This window comes from Sturnus vulgaris, chromosome 10 (assembly GCF_052056855.1).
Source record: "Sturnus vulgaris isolate bStuVul1 chromosome 10, bStuVul1.hap1, whole genome shotgun sequence".
Lineage (NCBI taxonomy): Eukaryota > Metazoa > Chordata > Aves > Passeriformes > Sturnidae > Sturnus > Sturnus vulgaris.
In genome coordinates this window covers 25,126,819-25,149,476 of record NC_142252.1, presented here as the reverse complement: position 1 = coordinate 25,149,476, position 22,658 = coordinate 25,126,819, and the positions used below count along the sequence as shown (strand labels likewise).

The following is a 22,658-nucleotide window of genomic DNA, read 5'->3' as shown; positions in this document are numbered from 1 at the left end:
GTGTAGCTGACAGAGGCTCAGCTCTTTGTCCATGAAGTTTCAAATAATAATAATAATAATAATAATAATAATAATAATAATAATAATAATAATAATAATAATAGCAGTTGATGAATTGTTTTGGTGGGAAGGTCTGGTGATATAAAATCATGAAGATACAGCATCACAATGAAAACAGTGACAGGATTGCTGCCTGGGGACTGTGGCCGTGTGCACTGAGCAATGAAAGCATCTCTCATTTCTGGTTCTCTTTGACTTGTATGGGTTCCTCAGGAGATTCCCCTGATTAGAAGGACTCAAAATCTAGAAATCTATTCTGTGTCATAAAGCAGTAAATTCACTTTCTTTTTAGATGGGATTGAAGAGAAAACTACTGACATTATTTCTGGTGACAAGTATTTTCCATGTGACATTTCCCTGGCTCAAATAATCTCTTGTGCACAGCTCCAGAATGATTTTCACAGTGGTGATTATTGTGAAGGTGTAAATCCAGTAAACAGGCTGTACTTTTACTGTACAGTGTTAAACTGGAATAAATTTCTTTGCACCAGTCCAGACTTGGAATGCCTGTGACTTGTCTGCAGCCCCAGTTAGGCAAAGAGTGAGGGCAGGAATTGATTTGGGCAGAAACAGAGTCCTCAGAAGGGGGTCTGGAGAATGCAATAGTGACTTTCACATGTCTGTAACAACTCTGTGAGTTCACCAGTCATTTTCCTAGGGCTTAAACCCACTCAAATTTCACATTTGAACTACGTGTATTTTTATTATCTGTCATAGTCTGTCACAGGTACCACTATGGAAGGGAACTGAGAAGGACTGGCTTTTTCACCTCTCAATCCTTTTTAAGAGGTTTAGAATGGTTGGTGAGACTCTTGAACTTGCCAATCTCCTGTGTAGCAAAATACAGCTTGGTTAAGATAGTTTGAAATGCTCCTCAGCAGTAGGGGGGTACCTGGTACCTGCAGCTTGGCAGCAGGATTTTCTAGCCAGTGAAAGGAGGACAGAAGAGAGTGATTGATTTTTAAGGACTGATGTTGAATTTCTTGGAATCCCTATGTAGAATCCTGAAACTCCATGGATATTTATGCACTTAGGACTCTGCACTTGTATTTAGTCTTTCTTCTGGTGTTTTCTTTGAAGTCCATCTGAATTCTTAGGATGCCAAGAGATGTTTTTCACTTTCGAGTGAAAAAGTCCTGTTTTAGAATGTGGTTCTCACGAATGGGGTTGTGACAAATGCAGAGAGTTGTTATTTGTCTTTCTGAGATCACTTTTCTGGAAATGAAACAGACAAACAAAACTCCCCACCCCACTGTGGGAAAACAGGTCTGGAAGTCACAGAGCTTCGATTTAACATTTGTGACTACATGAGAGACACAAATCTGAGTGTGTGCGGCTGCTTGACAGGAAAGAGAGACAAGATGAGCAAAATAATATCTGCAGAATCAGTCTGTTTCCCTAAGCACTGAGAAAATAGAGCATGTTCTGAGCAGTCTTGTAATAGTTTTAATAATGCAGCTGGCATTGCCTCTGTTGCTCAAATTGCTTTACCTGTCTGGGTGTTTTCATCCTTAACTATCTTAGGAAATCCAACACCTGCTCGTCTAAAGGAGTTAAAGTACACAATCTCTCTGGAATGCAAAAATTTGTTCTGTGACTTGAATAACTGATAGTGACCTTAAGAGGAGCACTCAGCTTCAAGCCAGCTTTTTCTTATGACATTCACGCTGCTCTTTGGGGCAGCAGTTTGAGCCCCTCTGAGGTGTGGTCTGCTCTTGCCCAGGACCTGCTGCAGGTGCAAGACCCCAGATGAGACAAATCCAGAGCCTGATTATTCTGAGAGGTTGGTGCATTCTGAGTGTGTGTGAGTAAATGTGGTGCTGGAAGGGAGGAGGCCCCGAGGTGCAGCCTTCATGGGACAGGAAGTTGTGTGACTCCACATTTCTGATTTCCAGTTAAAAAAAGCAAAGTAACATATTTGATGGCCAGACCTTTCAGACTTGCCTCAGCTGCTGCCAGGGCCTGTGTTCCAAGAACCCAGTGTATGGGAATGGCTCTGGCAGTGCCACCTTGCCCAACAAAATCTGCATCAGTGGAGAGCAGAGCCTTTTGGGTGCTCTGCATTGTCTCCAGGAATCTAGAGCATCCCTGGTTCTATTGGTAGCTGACAGCATCTCACCACAGGGGTGGTAATGTCACCACGTTGCTTTATTTGGGTAAAAGAAAAACATTTCCCTTCCTCCCTGCACTCCCCTGCCCTGGCTGTGTGTGTGTGCACAGCAGCCTTGCTCAGCCCAAACGTGGGTTCTGTTTTTCTCAGCAGGGAAGTTGGGACAGCTGTGAAGCAGGAACCTTCATGCTCTTGGGTCTGTAATTCCCAATCACTCTGAGGGAAGTGTTCCCTTGCTGAGAGTGCTGGGAAGGGTTTAGTGAAGCAACTTTATCATAAAGTAAAATTTTGATTTGAATATCAGCAATATGAGAACTGGGCATATGAAAACTTTATCTCTTTGGCTTCCAGCTTATATTTCATGTGAAAACACTGCAAAGAAAGGAAATGTGTGCATCAGGAGAGCAGCCCCCAGCTCCTCTGGCTTTCCTCCTGCAGAGGAGGCTGCTGCAGGCTGTGTGCTCAGAGATCACTCGTGGCTGTGTGGGTGAGCTGGTTCCTCTGTCCTGCCCTGCAGGGAGCCCCGGATGCTGAGGCTGTGGAGATGCTGCTCTGTGGGTGTCACAGCAAAGCACAAATAACCCTGCAGAGCTCCACTCTGAGGACTCCCACTGCTGCCATCTGCTTCTCAAGTGAGAGTTTTATGCCTTGACTCTGGTTCCAAATGTTTCCCCCTCTTTTCCCTTTCTGTTTTGCACGACTCTTGAATCTCCTGTTTCTTCCTCTGGATTTCTCCTTTTTTTTCATGCACTCCTGTGCCCTCACCCATCACTTTCAGTCACTTTCAGGACCCCGTTTCTCCTGATATCTGTCATGTGTGTGGTTTCAAGCACATCCATTCCTGCCTGCAGTGTCTCTTGTCAACCTCCACTTCTCATGATTTCCGTCAGTCACTGGAACAGCTCATTTTGATTTCTATGTCACAGCAGCATGAGGAATGAGGAGGTTCCTCAGAATCAGAATGCACTTTCCTAGACTAAATATCTCTAGGCTAAAATTTGTCTAATAACCACAGAGATATGCACAGAGATATAATTTGTACATGTATCTTAAATCTCAGGCTTATTGTGACTGCCTTTGCTTTGTCTGTCTTTGAAAAACCTCAGGAGTTTAAGAAACAGCTGTAAGCGAGAACAAATCCTGTCTCTGGCTGCAGCTGCTGGATTTCAGAAACTGAAGGCTGCACTAACCTTAAACCTTTGCTTTACACCTCTCACATCTTTTATTCGATGCCCGGGGAGTCTTGTGAGAGCGTGAGCCCTTCCTTTGGCAGAGGGAGCTCAGCCAGGAGGGACAGCCTGAGAAAACTGAATTTCCAATCCTTTGGCACCTGCAGTACGGCAAACACCTCCTCACAGCCCTGGTGAGTGACCAGTGCCACAGCTGTCCCTTGTGTCCCTGTGGCACTGCCTGCTGGGCCAGCAGAGCATTTCAGAGCAGTGATCACTGGATCAGGCACCACGGTCACCCCCCGTGACCCAGACTCTAACCAAAACTCTGATATATACAGTTTTCTTTTCTTTAAATTTCTTACCTCACAAAGTTGGGGTTCTGACTTGTTGAATGAGAATTGTTATGAAAATACTGAATGAGCCGTTTTGAATGCTTGCCTAAAATAAGATTCATATTTTGTCCATTTTGCAAGGATTAGCAAAAAGATAACTTGATTTGGTTTTGTTTCTGCAATAGTTTTGATTTGCAGGTGGAGATAACCTAAGCAGCTGGATTTTGCCAAAGTAAATTGATTTTCAAATTTCAGTTATTGATTATTCTACATATGCATCCGTTTTGGAAGTAACTGTAAATTGGAATATTAATAAACTTAGTTGCTGTTTTATAAATTTATATGAAAAGAGATCAAACAAAGAGAACATGATGGATACTCACACTTTTTATCTTCCTTTTCCAATTCACTTGAATTTTCTGCAGTAACACGTTGTTAGCTTTTCTCATATTCATTGAGGCAGCAGCAAGGAGAGACAATGGAACTTGGAAGAAGAAGAAATTTATTTATGAAGCCTGCAGGTGTGGTGTAAGCAGATACAGCAATTTTTAATCGGTCCAGTTCAAAATCCCTTTCTGGAGTAAGTAATGCCCTCTAAAATGCTTTTTGGTTAATCTTGTGAAATCAGCTTTACAGCTGAAGAACTGCTGTCTAATAATTTCTTCACTTTATAGCACCAAGTCATTTCATATAGTAAATGCACAATATTTAACTTAGTGAAGGTGAGTTCTGCCATAAATAATTCTAAGGTGTGTTTGAGTCTGAGCGTGTATTTGGACACGTTACTGGTGCCTGGTGGGTGACCCCTGTTCCTGGGGGCTGTGTGTGCAGATCCCTGGGCTGTGTGTGCTGGGGGTGACCCCTGTTCCTGGGCTGTGTGTGTTGGGGGTGACCCCTGTTCCTGGGCTGTGTGTGCTGGGCAGTGCTGTGGGGATGTGTCACACGGCCAGGGCTGTTGGTTGCTGGTGGATCCATTCGTTGGGCTCAGGGCTCCTCAGCAGCGTTGTTGGCACTGCCGCCCACGCGTGCAGCAGCCCAGGGGCTGTGGGGGCTGCAGGGGCTGTGGGGGCTGCAGGGGGGCACGCTCTGCTCCCCACTCTTGCAGTTGGGGCTGCAGCTCTGCCGCTCGCTGCTGTGCTGCTCCTCCGGGGCCGTGAGCGCCTTCCCCGCCCGGGGGGCTGCGAAGGCCGCCGTGACGCTGAGGCGGAAGGCCGTGGACAGGTGGTAGTAGAGGACGGGGTCCAGGCAGAGGCTGGAGATGGCGAGCAGCAGGGTGCACTCCTTGGCCTGGAAGAGAGCGCGGCGGAGGCCGCAGTCAGAGCCGGCACCGGCACCGGCCTGGCTCAGCGTGTAGGGGATGCGCACGGCGTGGTAGGGCACGAAGCACAGCAGGTGAGTGCCCGTCACCAGCAGCACCTGAGCCAGCGCCCGGCGCTCACGGCCACCGCCCTGGCCGGGCCGGTGCCGCCACAGCTGCCGGGCTACCAGCGCGATGGAGAGCAGCAGCACGGCCGACACGTTCAGGAACAGCGCCGTGCAGATGAAGTTGGTGAACACGTGCCAGTCTCGCCCCAGTTTCGTCTTGAAGTCGATGCAGCCCACGCCGGGCCTTTCCTCGACGTGCTTTATGGGAATGGCCATGTTGGGCACGGTCACCAGGAGCACCATGAGCCACACGGCCGCGCACAGCGTCTTGGCAAAGCCGGGCTCCTGGATGCGGTAGATCCTGGAGCTGTGCATCAGCTTCAGGCAGCGATCCATGCTCACAAACCCCAGGAACGTGATTGACAGGTACATGTTCAGGTAGATGCAGCAGGCCGTGACTTGGCAGTGGAATATCCTCAGATTCCAGGACGCGATTCCCAGGTCAACAATAATCTTCACTGGCAATGACAAAGTCAGCAAGAAGTCTGCAGTGAGGAGGTTGATTAAGTAGATGCTCATCGACTTCTGCTTCTGGTCCTTCTGTGTGAATGCCCACAGAGCAAAACAGCTTCCAATAATTCCCACGAGAAAAATCAAGTAGTAAAAATAGGTAAAAGGTTCCATGTCTTCATAGAGATGACATTCAGAAATGTTGCTTGACATTGTAAACTCCTCGTGTGAGTTGGCTTTGCTGACAGGAGATATCAAGGACCTACAAAAAGAACCAAGAGGAAGGACATCAATGACATCAGACTTTCCTGAGCAGCAGTAATTATTCTCTTAGAATTTTGTTTGATTAATTTTAAAAAACCCCAATTAGGAAGAAATGTTTTTCTCTCTCTTCATGCTGCTTCCCAAATATTCAGGAGGGCTTGGTTCTCATGCTGGAAGAATTAGGAATTAGGAATCAGAATTAGGATTTGATTCTGAAAGCACAGAGCCTTCTGAGCAGCATTTCCACTGCAGCAGCTTTTGTGACAGTGTTTGGTTCAACACTGTCCTCCAGCCAAAACGCTAGAGAAAAAGTCTGAATCTATTTAAGCATCTGGTTAATAACGATCATATGAAAACATCCTAACCTTTGAAGGATTGAAGCTAGCTTTTTTTTTAATGAAAAAAGTAGTATTTGTAGCATCCCTGTTCTGTAAAGATGCGTTGGGAGTTCTGAGGGAATGCACTGTCCAGCCAATATACAATATACAATATACAGATATGTCAGATGGGTGAGCATCAGTTCTAAGGCTTGCAAACTGCTCTCCATTCCTACTTGAACACAGAATGAATTAACTGTATTTTTATGAAGCCATTAGAAAAAGCACGTTTTGAAAGAGGCAGATAATGAATAATTTTGCTCACTTTCTTTGTAGGCTTCAGTAGAAAAGTGGAAAATTTTGGTCCTAATTTAACTAAATACCCCTCGAAGACTGAGGGTTTTTTTGTTTGTTGGCTACAGGAAAGGCTGTTCCCTTGAATTCCTTGGAACCAACACGTTGATGTCTTGAGTGCCATCAGACTGCAACACTTCTGTTTCTATATATTGTACAGAATATTTTATACAATGTAAGAGAACTACTGCACATCTAATACTGCTCCCTGGGCCCAGCTTGTCCCCATCCCTCGTGGGCAGGGGGACCCAGCACACCCAGTCCCAAGGGCTGTGACCAGTGACACTGGCACTGGCTGTGCCACTCCCACGGTGGTTTCCCAAAAGATTTCGGGCTGTACCTTCATGGAGATCTAAACAGGCTGTGACAGACAGAGGCTGGAGCCACCTACCTGTGCTGGTGGCCCGGGGTCCTCTGAGCATCCTCTGCCGAGCTCTGCTGTCCCCAGGGACTGCTGTCCCACCCGCTGTGTGTGACCTTCTGCTGGGGCTGCAAACGTGGCTGTGGTTTCCAGATGAGCCGATTGACGCACTTCAACTCAGCCTTCAAAGAGCTGCATCACGTGGAAGTTACCCAAAAGGAGAGTGACAGAGAGAAAAAAGTGCTCAGGGAGCACCCAGCGCCCTTTCCTGCTCCTGGGGAGGGGCATGAGGGGGCTGTGGCTGCATGACATCAGTGGCTCTTCCTTTGCTTTTGTTTCCATAGGTCTGAAACCCTTTCCCCCCCTTCCTTGCATGTAGCTCACATTTAAAATCTATCTGAAATCAGGATTCTGCAATGTAGTTGGTCCTCATTCATTTTAATACTCCTGCATGAAATTCTAGGTTGTAAGAATCTCGATTCTTGTTTTAGAGTTACACCTTAGCTGGCAGCTTTGAAGACACCTAGGGATTCTGCTGATTGCAATGAATGAATTATAAATCTTTGGATATTTTCAAAGCACTATTAAAAATTCAAATTGCACACCAGGGAAGTCAGGGAAATCTATTTTTTGTTTTGTTTGTTTGTTTTGGGAAACCATGAGAAAAGATCTGACACCATGCTGCGGGTGAGGTACTGACAGCAAAGCTGAAACTCCAGCTGGTGGCCCTTGGTTGTAGTTGAGAGTCCACAGGAATTTATAAACCGTGCACTAGAGCTTTGTGGAGGAACAGATGAAGAATGTCTGGTTTTAGGTTTAGTCATAAACTGAAAGTTCAGACCATATTTGTCAAAACATTTGCAAAGCTTCATAATCTGGAGTGATCCTGTGTCCAGCAGTGAGCAAACATTGATTCATTTTCTAGTGCTGGGCTCACGCACAGCTGATCTTCTTATACTTGTAGGGCTTTTAAAACCCAGACTGCAGCACTGCTGTTTCTGTCTGTGTATCTCTGCCAGTCAGTTTCTCTTTTTCTGTAGGGTCAGGTTACAGCTCAGGGAACTTTTCCAGGTCTAAAAAGACGAAGTGGTGGTTCAGTAAACCTTTACTGCATCATGGTTTGCCCTTCCAGAGAGCAGGTATTGGGATGTGGTAATAATAATTGGTACTGGAATGTTCATTCCCTGAGTGTGTGAGGAGCTGCCTTGGGGTATCTGCTGGGAAAGATGTGAAAGGATTAATTTACCCAGTGCTGAAAACAGATTGACCTCAGTTCATGCAGCAAAGTGAGGGGCAAGGCTGAGCAGGTGGGTCAGAGGCTTGGTGTGACACTGGTGTTACTGGGACTTGTCACCCACAGGGTGGGACTGCAGCAGGACCAGGGCCATGGAACCTTTCCTGACTAGGGAAGCTCTTGGAGGAGGATTTTTTAGACATGAATGAAAAGCTGGAAATGTAGCATCCCTTTTGAAGACAGATTTTGATCACCATCCATTCCCCTGTGCCTGCATGTAGATTCTTGTTCTAATATCAGCAATCTGGTGAGGTGTGAAACAATTGCACAATATAAATAATTTTTTCAAAGCTTGCAAAGCAATTAAGAAGTTGTTCCAATTTACATTGTGGAAATGTTTTCATCTGTCTATGCCAGCGATCTTTCACAGCTGCAATTATGTAAATTTATGTAGGCAAATACCAAGCCCTGCCATGTAGGGAACCGAATGTTTTTGCCATAAATGATAAAAGATCTCCCACAAAGTCCCAGATTCCCTTCCCCAGCAGGGTGGTTCCCTGGCTTGGAGGGCAGAGCCTGCAGAGCCTCAGTTTGACAGAGTCAGGCAGCTCTGGAAGAACCATATAAATATCTTTAATGTATTTTCTTTAACAAACACAGCCAGAACACAGCCTTCTCCTGTGGGCAGGTTCAGCTTCCACAGTCCGAGTGACACCAGGCTGCCCCAGGCACTGGTGGGGAACTGGTGCTCACTGGGATCAGGCTGGAGCTGCTCTGCTGGTGGGTGGGAAATGCACAGAGATGAATTTGCTCCAAAATCTCCGTGTGACCCCAGTGGAGGTGTCCAGACCTTTAGCTGCAGTACAATTCTGTGGAATGTCAGTGGTCTCAAACCAAGAGAAGTTATCCACAGCCTTAGAGAAGGTGCAAGGACCAAACGTTTAAACATTTTTCACCCTTAAATCTGTTTGGGCTAAAATGAAATGCAGTGGCAGAAAGGTGAAGGACTTGTTATTTCTGTTCCTATGGCTTCTTTGTTAAGTAAAATGAAGACATTCAGCTCCAGAGCTGCTGTGTGAAAGCTTTAGCAGGTACTTTAGGCCCTGCTATGTTTTTCCTGTACATTAATAAAATCAATTAAAAAAAAAAAGCTATAGAAGAGATTATATTTGTATAGAGCAGGTTGGTGGCTTTCAGCTTGATAACAGTCAGAAATGCTTTGCTGCTGTATAAAAGTCACAGGAAAACCAGCAAACCATTCTTTGTGGGTTTAAGTGTACAGAGTTTTAGGCAGCTGTACTTGTGTGCTCCCAGATGGTTCTATGATGTTCTTGCTCCTTCTGCCCCAGCAGTGAGGGAGGTGCTGCAGTTTGGTGTCTGTGCTCAGGTAAGTCCAGGGAAGCAGGCTGGTGTGGTTTGGGTCTGTTGGATGGTCCTTTCAGGGCTGGACTCCAGGATGGGCTGCTCCAGGAACTCCTCTGTGTCTGTGGGGTCCAGGTGGCTCCGGGCACACCCTGCTGCCCTCAGGCACAGTGACTATACTGGCACATGCAATGCTGGCTTTACACAGACAAGCAGCACCTGGTGCTGAGCTGAGCCCTCTCCTGTTTGCTGCTGGCTGCTGTGTGCTCAGTTTCCTTGGGACATTTGTTCATCAATAGCTCCTGAAATGTACATTATTGTAGAGACACAAACCTACACTATGTTTATACTTTCCCGAAGCGTATTTGATCTTCTGGATTTAGAAATTTCAGCCTCGCTTGAGGCTGTCAGCTTGAGATGCAGTTTTTGATACAGCTTTTCTCTAAAGGGGAGGCAGAGGAAAAAATAAATAATAGGGTCGAGGCAGACGTTTGCAGCAGACAGCACCAGAGTGAACTCCTTGGCGTAGAACAGCGATTTTTGGGACTGGCAGCTGAAGTGGGAGCTGGTCTGGCTCAGGGTGTACGGGGTCCTGCAGAGGTGGTAGGGCACAAAGCAGATGACAAACACAAACATGATGGTGAATATGTTCCGGCTGGTTTTTCTCTTGGCCATGTCTGAGCTCCTCCGGAATTTTTTGTAAGAGCTGTATATTTTTTTGGATATAGAAGTGTAAAATACGATTAGCAGGAAAAAAACAATCCAGAAAATCCCTGTGCAAATATAGGTTGTTGCTTTGTGCCACTGTCTGCCAAGCTCGCTTTTAAGACCTATACATTTCGTGGAGTCTTTAGTGATTTCATTAGTCAAAATCATATTTGGGAATGACATAACCATCAGTAAGAGCCATATGATGACAGAGACCACCTTGCTGTAGTTAACTGTGTGAACAAAGGAGGTGAACAAAGGCTTCACGATTTTGTAGTACCTGTCAAAGCCTATGAGGCCGAAGAAGGAGATGCCAATGTACATGTTCATGTAGAACACAACTGCTGAGTATCTGCACACAAACAGGTTCAGCTCTGGGGGTGCAATTTCGGAATCAGCCAGGATTTTGAAAGGAAAGGTCAGGCTCATGAGGAGATCAGCCACAGCGATGTTCTTGAGATAGACAATGAAACTCTTAGTGCTGGGAACGTGGAGGAAGACCCAGGCTGCCAGGGCGTTGAGAGAGAGCCCAGCGAGGAAGATGAGGCAGTAGAGCAGGGGGATGACCGTGGTGGTGATCACTGTGCTGTGGCTGCAGTTGCTCCCTGAGGAGTTGCTGCTGGAGTTGAGCATCTTGTGGTATCTGCATTCCTAGAAGCAGAGAAAAAAGGAGCTCAGTGGGACGGGGTGGTGCTGGGATTTCCGCTAATTACTCGATTACTAATTGCCCTCTCTTCCAAATGAACTCAGTGCTTCTCAGAAATGGCCACGTTCCCACTCCTCATCATTCCCAGCAGGGAATGCAGAGAATTTCCTGAGTGGGGCCATCTCCCTTTCTGGTGATGTTCCAGGGATGTTGTTGCTTTGAGCAGAGGATCCATTTGCTTCTCTGTTTGACTTTAACCTGTTGCCCTCCGGCCAGGGCTGCCCCTTTCCCGCAGGCATGAGCCCACGTGCTGTGAGCTGGGACTGACCCACAGCCAGCTGCTGACTCAGGCTCAACGAGATGTCCTAAGGACTGGCATTTTTAACACTGCTTTACCATGAAACGTCAGTGATGTGAATATTCCTGGTCAAAATGTTCTATAAAAGTTCCTCTTCTGCTGGTGAAGTGAGCAGACACCCAGCATATGGTAATTTATCCCAGTGTTCCCTTGCAAGGAACTCACAAGTGCAGCTGGCTTAAAGAGTTTGCTTTAAACGTGCAGCAGCCCAGCACACAGGAGTGTGTCTGTGTGTTAGTTTGCCACGTGGGAGCTTGAGCTGCCTTCTCAAGTTAGTCAGATGTAAATTTTAAAGGATCTCCAAGAAGAAATCACATCTGCTGTCTTCTTTTCTTTGCCAGAATGTTTGTGGGGGTGGATTATCCTCTGTAGGGAGGGCAGAACAAATATAGATATAAATATAATGCTGCTGTATTTGGCAAGTGAAACCCTAGGCAACTGGAAAATATGTGCCTTGGAGCTGGGAAAAAAACCCACCTTGTCTTTTAGAAAATAAAGAATTTCCTTTTATCCCCATTCTGAGTCAGTAGCTGATGTCTCTGTGGAGCAGGCTGGAGCCTGAATGCACCATTGCAATAGCTAGAAATGGACATTTGTTCTCAAATAGCTAAAAAGGTCTCCTTTGGTGTATTGTTTCCTGCACCTCTTGCAGATGGTGCAAAGGCTGACCAGCTTAGGTGTGTTCTGGAAGCTGCATGGATGAGAGGGGCATGGGGTGGCTCTGTTACCCTGTGCACACCCAAAGCCTGTATTTAACCTCCTCCTGGCCATTATCCCAGAGCAGCAGCCATCCTGACTTTGTGTTTCAGCTCTAGTCAGCAAGGCATTTGTTTTTGTTTGGCTGGGGTTTTAAAAGAAAGAGAAGGTTTGGAGAGTAGGTATTAAACTCCCACATGGACAAGTGTGTTAGAGCTGGGAGGTTTGTGGGTAGAGCTTGGGGTGAGAGAGCTGAAATTAGAAGCATCTTCTGGAAAGGCACTAATAGCAAATGGCATTTTAATTTAAATAGTAACACATTGAATTAAAAAAATGTTCTCTTCTGCTGTGTCCCCGTTCACTTTCTCCCTCCAGGCTGTCTCAGCAGGACCCTCTCTCTGCACATGGTATGTTCAGAACTTGTTCCTTCTCTGTGGGGTTTTCTACAGCCAAGAACCCACAGGTGAGTCTTTCTGTGCTTGGGCTTGGGGGCAGGTATTAAATTGTTTAGAAGTTCATGATGCATGTTTTGTGTATGAAGCATCATACAACAAAGGATTATTTCAGAACTGAGAGACTGGAGATGTGGACATCAAATCTTTGTAAAGTCCCTTGTGTCTGTGCAGCACAGAGCACACCCTATACAAATTCTGCATTTGATACCAGCGGATTTATCAACTGTCTGTCACAGAGGGAGCCACAGGACTCTGCACATCTTTCCCTGCCACTGGCATGTCCTTACCTCTCCTCAGCTGCCTGCTGTGGTGTTCTGCTGAGCTCTGCCCATTCCCGGGCACGGGGCCTCTGCTCTGGCTGGGACACCTGTGGGAGAGAAAAAGGCACAGTCCTGTGTCCTGGCAGGGAACACTGAGGGGTCCTGCAGCTCAGCACTGAGCTCTGCTCAGCCATGGCTCCAGACCTCTCAGCAGAGCTTCAGAGAGGGGTAGGGACAGACTTGGGGCAGTCATGTTCAAGCTGAACGCTGTCCCTGCACAGGTAAGGCTGGAGGCTCCTGTGTCCCCCTGCTGAGCATCACAGCTCTGTGCTCATGGTCACTTTTAGCTGGTTTTTCTTTGTGTCACCTTCTCTCACTCGGCTCCTTGTGGAGGGTCTTGTCCTACAGCTGTGGATAGGGCAGCACTGGCAGCAAGCTCTGTCACCTCCCTGGCCTGTCCCGTGTCACCTGTGGGCACAGGGATGTGTCAGTGTCAGTGTTTGGGAGGGGTGCACACAGCCTTTGGGGCTCCAGCAGCTGTTCTTGTTGGAATGCTCGGGCCAGCATAAAGTTCATTGGTTCTGTGTGAATAACCTCAGCTAGCTGTGCAAAGCCAGCAAACTTGATTCACCCCACGACCAAGATTGGTTGGGTAAAATATAAAAAAGTTCTGAACTTTCTCAGCATGCAAATGATGTTGTCTTGGCACGGCACGCAAAAGACAAGCTGCATAAATCATTAGAAATGCTCGGTCCCTTCTGAGGTCAGACTCTTGTGCTGTCCCCTGTGGCACTTCCACAGTAGCATTAAGGCAATTCTTGACTTCTGTGACACAGCTGTCAAGTTTCAAAGTTCACCCTGCTTTACTGAACATGAGAATAATATTTATAAGTTGTTTTATTTATTTATTTACCCTGGATTTACCAGAGGTTGTGTAGTTCCAAGTACACATTTTAGGTATTTATGGAAACTACTGCAGCTGTTTAATAAATATGTGATACAGTTACTGGGCCAGGAAGTGGTGGCAGTGGTCACTATCACCAGAAATCTTTTTTGAGCTGCAAAATGGAATTAATCAGGGGAGGTGATCTCACTGGATGATACCTCTGATGTTAGGAGGAAGCTGGAGAAGGAGGAAGAACAACGCACACCACAACCCTTGCCAATTGTGCTGAGTGTGCTAAAAGAAGAATCTTATTTTAAGCCTTTCTCTCTAATGTGGTCGGAATGTTGGTAGTGGTGGAACGTGCAGTGCTGTCCATGCTGGTGTGATCCAGTGGGAAAGCTGCTGTGGGTGTCCCTGTGGGGCAGAAGGGTGCACAGGGTCTGGGAGCTGTGCTGGGCACGGCCCCCAGGCTGCTGGGGCCAGGCAGGGGCTGGCTGAGGGAAATCTCCTTCCCCAAACACCGAGTGTGGTCAGGGCTGCTCTGACCCTTCTCTGTGTCCCCAGAGAGGAGCCCTGGGGTTCCTGCCAGGTGAGACCCTCAGGGTGCCTGGCTGGAATTGCTGGTCTCCTCTGGAAGGCTCTGCTGGTAGTGACTGTGCAGATATGTTGGTGCACTTGACTTGTTGCAAGTTTGCCAAGAGACTAAAATTTTGCTATTTACTGCTCTTATGACATTTGTCATAGGGCAATGTCTGAGTTTTAATACTTGAGAGAATAAAAGTATGCAAAATATACCAACGGGCTATTTTAGCCTCTGGAAGTTGAGTGGTGATAATTCTTGTTCGTCATAGAATGCAGTGGAGGAAAATGGGATGAATGCTGCAATTAGGATGGCAGAAGGAATGGGTGGCATTCCTGTTGCAGGAGGCAGCAAGGGAGGATCTATTGTCGCAGTGCCGGCGTGGATGTGCCGGTGCCGGTGTGGATGTGCCGGTGCCGGTGTGGATGTGCCGGTGCCGGTGTGGATGTGCCGGTGCCGGTGTGGATGTGCCGGTGCCGGTTTGGATGTGCCGTGGCCGCTGTGGATGTGCCGGTGCCGGTGTGGATGTGCCGGTGCCGGTGTGGATGTGCCGGTGCCGGTGTGGATGTGCCGGTGCCGGTGTGGATGTGCCGGTGCCGGTGTGGATGTGCCGGTGCCGGTGCCGGTGTGGATGTGCCGGTGCCGGTGTGGATGTGCCGGTGCCGGTGTGGATGTGCCGTGGCCGGTTTGGATGTGCCGTGGCCGGTGTCCCCTCCTCCGGCAGGGCCCCAGGAGGGCTCACTCAGGGCAGCAGTGACCACCGCAGGGTCTCCTTTGCCTCCCTCCTGCTCTCGGGACCCCTCAGGTGTGGGGGGCAGGGGACACAGAGAGCCGGGTCCCCACTCGGCTGCTCCCTGGGCTGAGGAGTGTCCTGTGCACGTGTGTCCTTGGGGACGGACCTGTCACCTGTGGCTGTCACTGTGGCTGTGGCCCCGTGAGCCTGGTGACACTGGAACTGAGTTCTGTCTGCGGCTGCAGGTAGCGAGGGGCAGGACAGGTGGGTGAGTGACTCTGTCCACATTAACAGGACATCCCACTCGTGATCCCAAAAGGCCAAATCCAGGATGCTGAGGTGAGGAGGTGGCAGTGGGTGACCGCAGGTTTTACATCAGTGACATCACCTGTGATGTTCTCCTGGCACCTGCACTGAGCTCTGAAGGACACGGGGAGGAGAGCCAGCAGGTACCCAGAGCAGGGCCAGCAGGTACCCAGAGCAGAGGGGAGCTGACAGGTACACACAGAGCAGAGCCAACAGGTACACAGAGCACAGAACAGAGGAGAGCTGACAGGTACACAGAGCACAGAGCCAGCAGGTACACACAGCAGAGCCAGCAGGTACACACAGCAGAGCCAGCAGGTACACAGAGCAGCAGATAAGGTTCTGTATTTCCCATTAAAGACTTGGGCTCCTTGGGCCGCAGTGTCAGGACACCTCAAGGGCAGAATTGCATTTCTGTCTTGCTAAAACCACCAGTAACTGTTTCGTTTCTTCTTCCTGTCCAACAGTCTCCATGCTCTTTTGAATCTGAAATTTTACACCTTTGCCTTCCTGATAAGCTAAATTTTTCATTCTCTTTTTATTTCTCATTTTTAGACAAGAGTGTTAATTATTCTGAGCACGTTTTTAGCCTTAGAAGATTGTAGTCTGTAGGCAATGCTTTGAGCTCTTTGCACATGGTATAATTTTCAGATCTAACTCAAATACTCAGTTTTTAAAATTAAGCCTCAAAATTCCCCCACTGAGATTCTTCCTATCTCACATCAGTTATCATACTGGAATTAGGGAGTGGTGGATGTGGAAGGAAATGTTAGGTCAGGTAAGAGTAGTTTAAGAATATAATAATAGTAATAACAGATTGTAATGAAGGCAAATAACAAGGAGAGAGATAAACCCCAAGAAAAACAAGTGGGTCAGCTTTCCTGGTGTACCCCTCTGCAGTGGCAGGGCATGAGAATCTGGGAAATTCTTGACTTGGTGCAAGCCCTGCTCATCAACAGCTAAACCATCAGGGTGTAATCAGCATCATTCCCATCCCAAACCCAAACACATTTCTGTACCAGCTACTGGGAGAAAATTAACTCTAGCCCAAAAAACCAGAGCCCTGGGTCAATAAAACATTTTAATGATTATTAGTTTCATTGTCCTAAAACTAGGTTTTTAAAAGTAGTAAAATGTGTCTCAAGGGAGTTTTTCCCTTGTAATATTATATTTTAATAGTAGCATTTGTCATTCAACTATTTTATTTTAAATTCTGTTTTCTGATGTTTTAAACGATGATTTTCATATAGTTACATTTCCTCAGAAATTAAAACAAAAGTAGTCGCTTAAGAAAAGTATTATTTTTAAGGCAGATGAGAAGAATACTTGCCTGTGGGTCCCCCGTCTGCTGGCACAGCTGGAGCCTGAACAGCAGTTTCTGTACCGCTTTCTGTAGCTACTTAGTTAAAACTGCTCGTTTGGGCTATTAGGTGTTAGTGGTTTGTAGAACTCGTATGTACTTATTTGCCGATTTAAAAAGCAAAATTGCAGTGGCAGTTCTTAAAAACACCCGGCGATGATCGAGAGCGTTTGCAGGACAGGTGATGGAGTTCTCACCTGGACAGAAGTGCGGGATGGCAGAGGGGTCCCTCCTCTGCTCTGCGGTGCCCACCGAGACCTCGAGCCTTGGGAACAGCCGGGGAGCGATCCCGGGGACGGGGAGCAGATCCGGGATGGTTCTTCCCGTGGGGATCCGATCCCGGGGAGCCGATCCCGGTTGTGTCCGTGCGGAGCGGTCCCGGTTGTTCTGTCCGCCCGGAGCGGTCCCGGTTCTGTCCGTGCCCGCAGGTCCCGGTTGTTCTGTCCCGGCGCAGCCCGCGGGGGTTTCGGGGCAGGAAGGGGAAGGGCTGGCGAGCCGGGCCGTGCCCCGGGCCAGCTGTGGCCGCAGCTGGCCCGGCGGTTCCTCGGAGCGGCACAGGCGCAGCCGGCACGGAGCGAGCGCTCGGAGCTCGGGCTGGGCTGGGATTGTCCTGAGCTGTTCCCAGGGCTGGCCGCGACCTCGGCCGTGACGCATCCTGCCCTGGAGCCGCCGCTCTGGGCTCGGGGGGCTGGAACCGGAGCCACGGCCTTGAGCGCTGCCTGCCGAGGCTGGGAGAGGGACTCTGGGAATACTCCATGGGTCTTTGGTGTTTCTGTTTCTTTTCTCTTCTTTTTCGTGTTATTCTTTTCTTTTAACCTTAAACACCCGCTTGGCTTCCTCCCTTCCTGCTCTTCCCGTAAATTTTCTGGGAGGCTTTGAAATCGAGCACAGAATTAGCAGGAATGTGTGGTAATAGGAGAGCTAATATTTCCTCTGTGGATGTAGGAAAGGAGTATATTCTAAGAGAGAGCTGAGGTTTGGGGAGATAAATCGAGGTTGAAATGTTTATTTAGAAATGGTGAAATACGTACATTGTGTACCTTGGAGCAAGGAAACATTTAGTGCAGGACTTAAGCTCTGCTTGACAGTGTGTCACCTCAACCCCACAGAAAATACACAATTCCTAATGGACTTTGCTTCTGTGAGGGTTTATCTGTGTAGAAGAAGGGCTCAAAGGCACAGGGAAACACATGAACCTTCTCCACATCCTTTACCTGGGGCCATTGTGTTACCCTGAACCTCTACTCTCCTCCTTCCCCCAGATTTAACTGAATGTCTCTCTGTGCAGTAAGGGGGTATCTCGAGAGGCAGAATTGTCTGTGCATTCTTGTCAATGCTCCTGCCCCTCTCTCGATCCTGAGACTCACAGCCCAAGGCTGTAAGGGGTCAGTCCATGGCTTTGGGGTGATGGCTTTGGGTGTTGGTTACACCGACAATTTCAGTTCTGGTGTTGGTTTCATTGACAATTTTGTACTTCCCCTACAGATCAGGCAGAGCAAATGGTGCCAGAGGTTTCTTAGGTTGTCCCCAGAAGACACCAGGAAAAGTCAAGCTCTTCCTCTGTTTTCATGCAGCCCGTGGTCATTTCTTGAAGCAGAGATGAGAACAGTGAATCAGGTTTGGTTTAAAGGCTTTGGTTTAAAAGCCGTGGGCCCTCTGAGATAGAAAGGAGCCTGGGAAGCCACAAAGAAGAGTTAGTGCAGCATTGTCCAGTGTAAGATGCCAGGCTGTGATGGATTAAATGCTGCAGCACAGATAATTTTTTGCAGTGAGAAGTAAGCAGTTGTCCAGGGCAGAGGATTAAGGGTTTAAGGAGTGGGTGGGGTGCCTGAGCTCTGTGTACAGCTTCACCCCATTGGAATGACTCCGGCCAGCAGGGCAAACCAAGAGGCTGCTCTGTTATACAAACATGGGTATTTTTCCAAAATGCCAGCCAAACCCAGTGTTTAAGGATCTCAAGATACGGCTGCTGTTTCTGAAGGGTTCAAAAGCAGGCAGTGAGCATGGTCACTGCAGGCCCTGCACTTTACCATGCACTTCAGGTGCCTTCAGAACAAACTGATAATGTATTTTACCTTTAGCCATGCAAGTCTGCTTCTTTCCCCAAAATCCCAAATTCCCTGCTGCTGGTTGTTTTATTAAGAAAAGCTATTAACATTTTGTCTGAGCTCAGGGCCTAAGGAGAGAATCCTTTTGCATGATGCTGCTGATGGACTCCTGTCCCAGAGCTGGAGAATGCAGAGCCAGAGAGGAGAGAGCCCTGCTGGGATGTCCCAGCACATCTGGTGACAAAACTCTGGGGGTGACCTGGGCTTTTCCCTTCATGCAGACTGGGGGGTATCAGTGGCCAGCTCTGGGAATTGCTAAAAGCAGGATGAACAGGACAAATATTTTACTAGGATAATCCCCCTAGAAGGCCAGCTAATTAAAAAAGTATTGCAGGACTTCAATTTGGGTTTCTACCCTGTCAAATCTGCCAGCAAATGTTTTGTGCTCGGTTTTGTCTGGGTGATGGGTGGATGTCTGTGCATCCTCGTGGAGCAGCCTCTGAGGCCTTACAAGGCTTTGTCTGCAGCTTTGTTAAGCCTTGTCCGTGTTCACCACTGCCCCATGCAGATTTTGCCTTTGTGCCTTACGGGGTGGCAGGAGAGGGGCTGAGGGAGGGACTGTGCTGGAACTGAACTGAATTAGAAAATTACTTCATGTGGGATTTGATTAAGGAATTTTCCTTACTTAATCAAAGTAGGCTTTCCTGAAGATGGTTCTCTTGTCTTTCAGCCACGGACAGCACTTCTTCCAGTTGCACATTTGTACTTCAGAGACAGAATTTTTGCAATTTCTCCTGTGTCTCTTTCTCAAAAGATGATAATTTTTAAAGCACTTCATTTTCTGACTTCAGAATCACACATTCTGTATCTGTAACCTCTTCAGGAAATGGGGAGCTTTTGATTTCCTTTTGCATGCAAGATAAACTCTCCTCAAAAACTGCACAAATAACTCCTTTACCTTTTCCGCTTTAATGTGGACAAAACACTTATCAAGTGGTGTCTCATCTGGGGAGGGTGAGGAGGACAAACCCATTGGTCTGCCCCTGCAATTTTGTGTTGAATTCTCATCCCCAGTTAGATGCAAACTTGGGGTGTCTCTCACCCCTCAGCAAGCGCTGGGGTGCAGAGCTCTGTGGGTGGGGCTGGACTCAAACCCTGCCTTTTTTGTGGGTGCATTTTACAGAAGAGACGTGTGGGTGGGGGGTGGGCTTGGTTTGCAGGGCATTTCTGGTTAACACAGACCACAGGACCTCCATCCTGGCTGGTGCCTGCACCCTGGGCTGCATTGCATGCCGAGTTTTGCATTTTCCTCATTTTGCATTTCCTGCTTCCAGCCCTGAGCCCACAGCTCACTCTGCTCATCTGTGCTTTCCCACTGCTGCAGCCAGCTCGAGGGGCTGCTGGGTGCCAATGCAAAGACAGATTTTTAGAAATTTAGGCATGTTTACTTTCCTTTTTTAGGATTCCTGTGAAGCTGCACTGGTGGAAAGTCGCAGGAAAGGTCATTGCTAGAGAAACCACAGAAGCAGACCACAAAATAAGTGTAATGACAAAAGTCCTGCACCAGTAGTGACCTGAGCTGGCTGAGTTCAGGTTCAAATCACATTTCTCCCACAATAATGTCCTGGCATGAAGAGCTCTGCCTTGGCTATTCAATCAGAGAATGTAAGATAGAATTACATTTGAGTTACAAACACCATAAAGCAAATATTCCTGAATGTAAAAAATCCCAAATGTTTCATGAATTGTTCAGTTGTTCAGGAATTGCTCCTTGCATTCTTGGCTCAGATCTGCTGTTGTACTTCCACCCAGAAAACTGTGTTTCCTCTTAAAGATGGGACTCTGGGACTGCACAGCCACAGATTATGCCCATGTCTGCCCTGGTGTGACCCTCTGAGAGGGATAGGCCAGGGCCTGAGGCTTTCTGTACAACTTCTTTGTAGCTTTTTCTTTCAAGATGAACTTTTAGAGACCAGTGTCAAATCTGGATAAATTAAATGTAGTTATCTGGTGTTTGGGGATTGAGATATTGTTGTACAATTCATTTTTAGCCCTGGGAAAATACTTTACAAGCAGCATCAAAGAGCTGTCATGTATGTGAGTGTGTGTCCAAGCCAGTGATTATCACAGGGTTAGCACAGACTCATCCTGCCAGGGAACGTGAGCTGCTCTGGGGGTGACTGGCACTGAAGTGCTGGCTGCAGGACAGGGGCTGCTCCTGCGTTTGCCCTTCCCACATTCCAGGTGGATATCCCACTGCTGGGACTGGGGCCCTGCCCACAAACTCCTGATTGTTTCATCCCTTCGGTCCCTGGAGAGGGGCAGGGCTCTTCAGGCTGTGCTCTGCAGGGCAGGGTCCCATCCCCTGGGTGTGGCTGCTCTGGGTGACAGATATTCGGGTGGAATGCTCTGATGTGGGATCAGCAGTAGTGTCTCTCCTAGGAGGAATCACCATGAAAATCCATCCTGTAGGTAAGAATACGTGGGCAGTGAGCAAGGTGTGTGTGTGTGCAGCCTGACAAGAGGGCACCCAGCACAGCCGGGGCTGCAGGTGCTCACCTGGCTGTGTCTGCAGCTCCACCTGTGCCAGGGCCAGCCCCACACCCTGTCTGCTGCTCCTCACCTGCCCCTCCTTCAGTGTCCTGTGGCCAGGGACCAGCAGGGCTATTGCCCCTGGAGGGGCTCCCTGGGCTTTGCTGGGCTTGTGTGGGAAGTCCACGTGGGAAAAGGTCACTGTGGATTTTACACAGCAATTATCAGGCACGATTTAACAAGCCTTAAACCCTTGGTGATTTGCAGTTGTAGAAGGGAGACCAGGAGCACTCAGTCTTGATTTGCTTTAACCATATAAGACCTTTGGGGACAGTCTTTGGTTAGGAATGTCTGCACACAGAGCTGATCTTCCAGTCCTAAATACTTTCATTCCATTTCATTTGGTGCTTGTGAGAATTAAAGCTGTGCAACCCAGTCCCCAGGGTGGTTCTCTCAATGTGGTTTTGTCTGTGCATGGCCTGTTTAGGGTGCAAGGTGGCAGATTTGGTCCCAGAACTCGTCTGGTGCATGTGAACAGTTTTCTACAGAGCTGGTTTGGAAACAGGATTTGTCTGTGGTATTTTAGCCATTTAAAGTATTTTTATTTAAAGTAGGATAAATACTCAAAGTATTCTGTCTTCCTTTCCAGAAATGTTCTCCCCTGATCATGTAAGTGGTTTCATAATACTTGCATTAATCCAAATATTATCATACTTATATTTCATTTCATTTCACCTTCTTAATTATTCATAAACCAAAATCTAAACCTAAACCAATAGCGTTAAAAAAAAAATATAGAAGAAACCCATTTTTTAAGTGGAAAACTTTATGAGAGATGTTCTCATGCAGAACTGAATCTTGTTATCTGAGTGCTGCATTTTCAGGGTTTTCTTGTCAAGCCCTTTTTGTTTGTGTGTATGAAAGGAAAGTCGTTGTGTGTGTGAGCTCTGTCTGATGGGCTGTTGCCATCTCCTGCTGGTGCAGCTGCACTGCAGCCCGGGCTGGCGTGAGCACAGCCTGCCCAGGGCACTGCAGCTCTGCCAGCTCTGCGGGTGTTTGTCCGAGCAGCTTTTGCTCTTAACAAATGTGATTTAATGCCCAGCGAGTGCAGGACAAAGTGATCCACGTGAACATCACTGGGCTGAGAGGACTCAGTGCAAAACCCTGAGATGGCACCAAAGCACCACAGGGGACATGGAGATGCTCAGGTGTGGCACAGAGCCTGGTGGCACCGGAGCCTTGTCTGAGGGTCACACTGAGGGTCCCCAGGGGGCTGTGCCACCTCCTCCCCTGCCCTTCACTGCTGCCACCCCTGCACCCTGGGGAAGCCGATTGCTCCCGATGGATCCTGCTCCAGGCCAGGGGTCCATCCTGAGCCCAGGGCTGCTCTCTGAGCTGAGGCAGCCTCGTGTTGGTTTCTAGAACACCCAACGAGCCAACCTGGCCACCTGCCAGAACAGCCCCCAGCCCCAGGGTGAGCCTGGTCCCTGGGGGATGGAACCTGAGCTGCATGGTGGGGAGCTGACACACAAACCCTGAACGTGTCTGCACATCCCTTAATGAGCTCTGTGGTCAGATACTCAAAGAGACATTTTATTTACACGATATACAAGCACCCTCACAGGCCAGCAGAGTCTCTGTGGGTGCCC

The 22,658-nt window shown here is 48.0% G+C and overlaps 2 protein-coding genes across 4 annotated transcripts; both read right to left on the bottom strand.

Moving 5' to 3' along the window:
- Positions 1 to 4,515: 4,515 nt before the first annotated feature.
- On the bottom strand, positions 4,516 to 7,031 carry GPR171 (G protein-coupled receptor 171). Its single transcript, XM_088171143.1, has 2 exons — positions 6,876 to 7,031; positions 4,516 to 5,811 (listed from the first exon to the last, which is right to left on the bottom strand). Exon 2 carries the CDS (start codon positions 5,760 to 5,762, stop codon positions 4,659 to 4,661), a length of 1,104 nt encoding a protein of 367 aa, XP_088027269.1. The 5' UTR covers positions 5,763 to 5,811; positions 6,876 to 7,031; the 3' UTR covers positions 4,516 to 4,658.
- A 1,664-nt stretch (positions 7,032 to 8,695) lies between these two features.
- On the bottom strand, positions 8,696 to 16,843 carry P2RY14 (purinergic receptor P2Y14). Of its 3 annotated transcripts, none has more exons than XM_014886192.2 (3): positions 16,627 to 16,843; positions 12,592 to 12,671; positions 8,696 to 10,800 (listed from the first exon to the last, which is right to left on the bottom strand). In XM_014886192.2, exon 3 carries the CDS (start codon positions 10,780 to 10,782, stop codon positions 9,775 to 9,777), a length of 1,008 nt encoding a protein of 335 aa, XP_014741678.1. In that variant the 5' UTR covers positions 10,783 to 10,800; positions 12,592 to 12,671; positions 16,627 to 16,843; the 3' UTR covers positions 8,696 to 9,774. The 3 variants fall into 3 exon arrangements, with proteins under 3 accessions (XP_014741678.1, XP_088027268.1, XP_088027267.1); XM_088171142.1 differs by lacking the exon at positions 16,627 to 16,843 and adding an exon at positions 12,932 to 13,039; XM_088171141.1 differs by lacking the exon at positions 16,627 to 16,843 and adding an exon at positions 12,932 to 13,032 and having other exon boundaries at positions 8,696 to 11,519.
- Positions 16,844 to 22,658: the final 5,815 nt, after the last annotated feature.

Excerpts from the sequence above, each read along its gene's own strand:
- GPR171 (XM_088171143.1), bottom strand. The coding sequence starts at position 5,762 with ATGTCAAGCAACATTTCTGAATGTCATCTCTATGAAGACATGGAACCT.
- P2RY14 (XM_014886192.2), bottom strand. The coding sequence starts at position 10,782 with ATGCTCAACTCCAGCAGCAACTCCTCAGGGAGCAACTGCAGCCACAGC.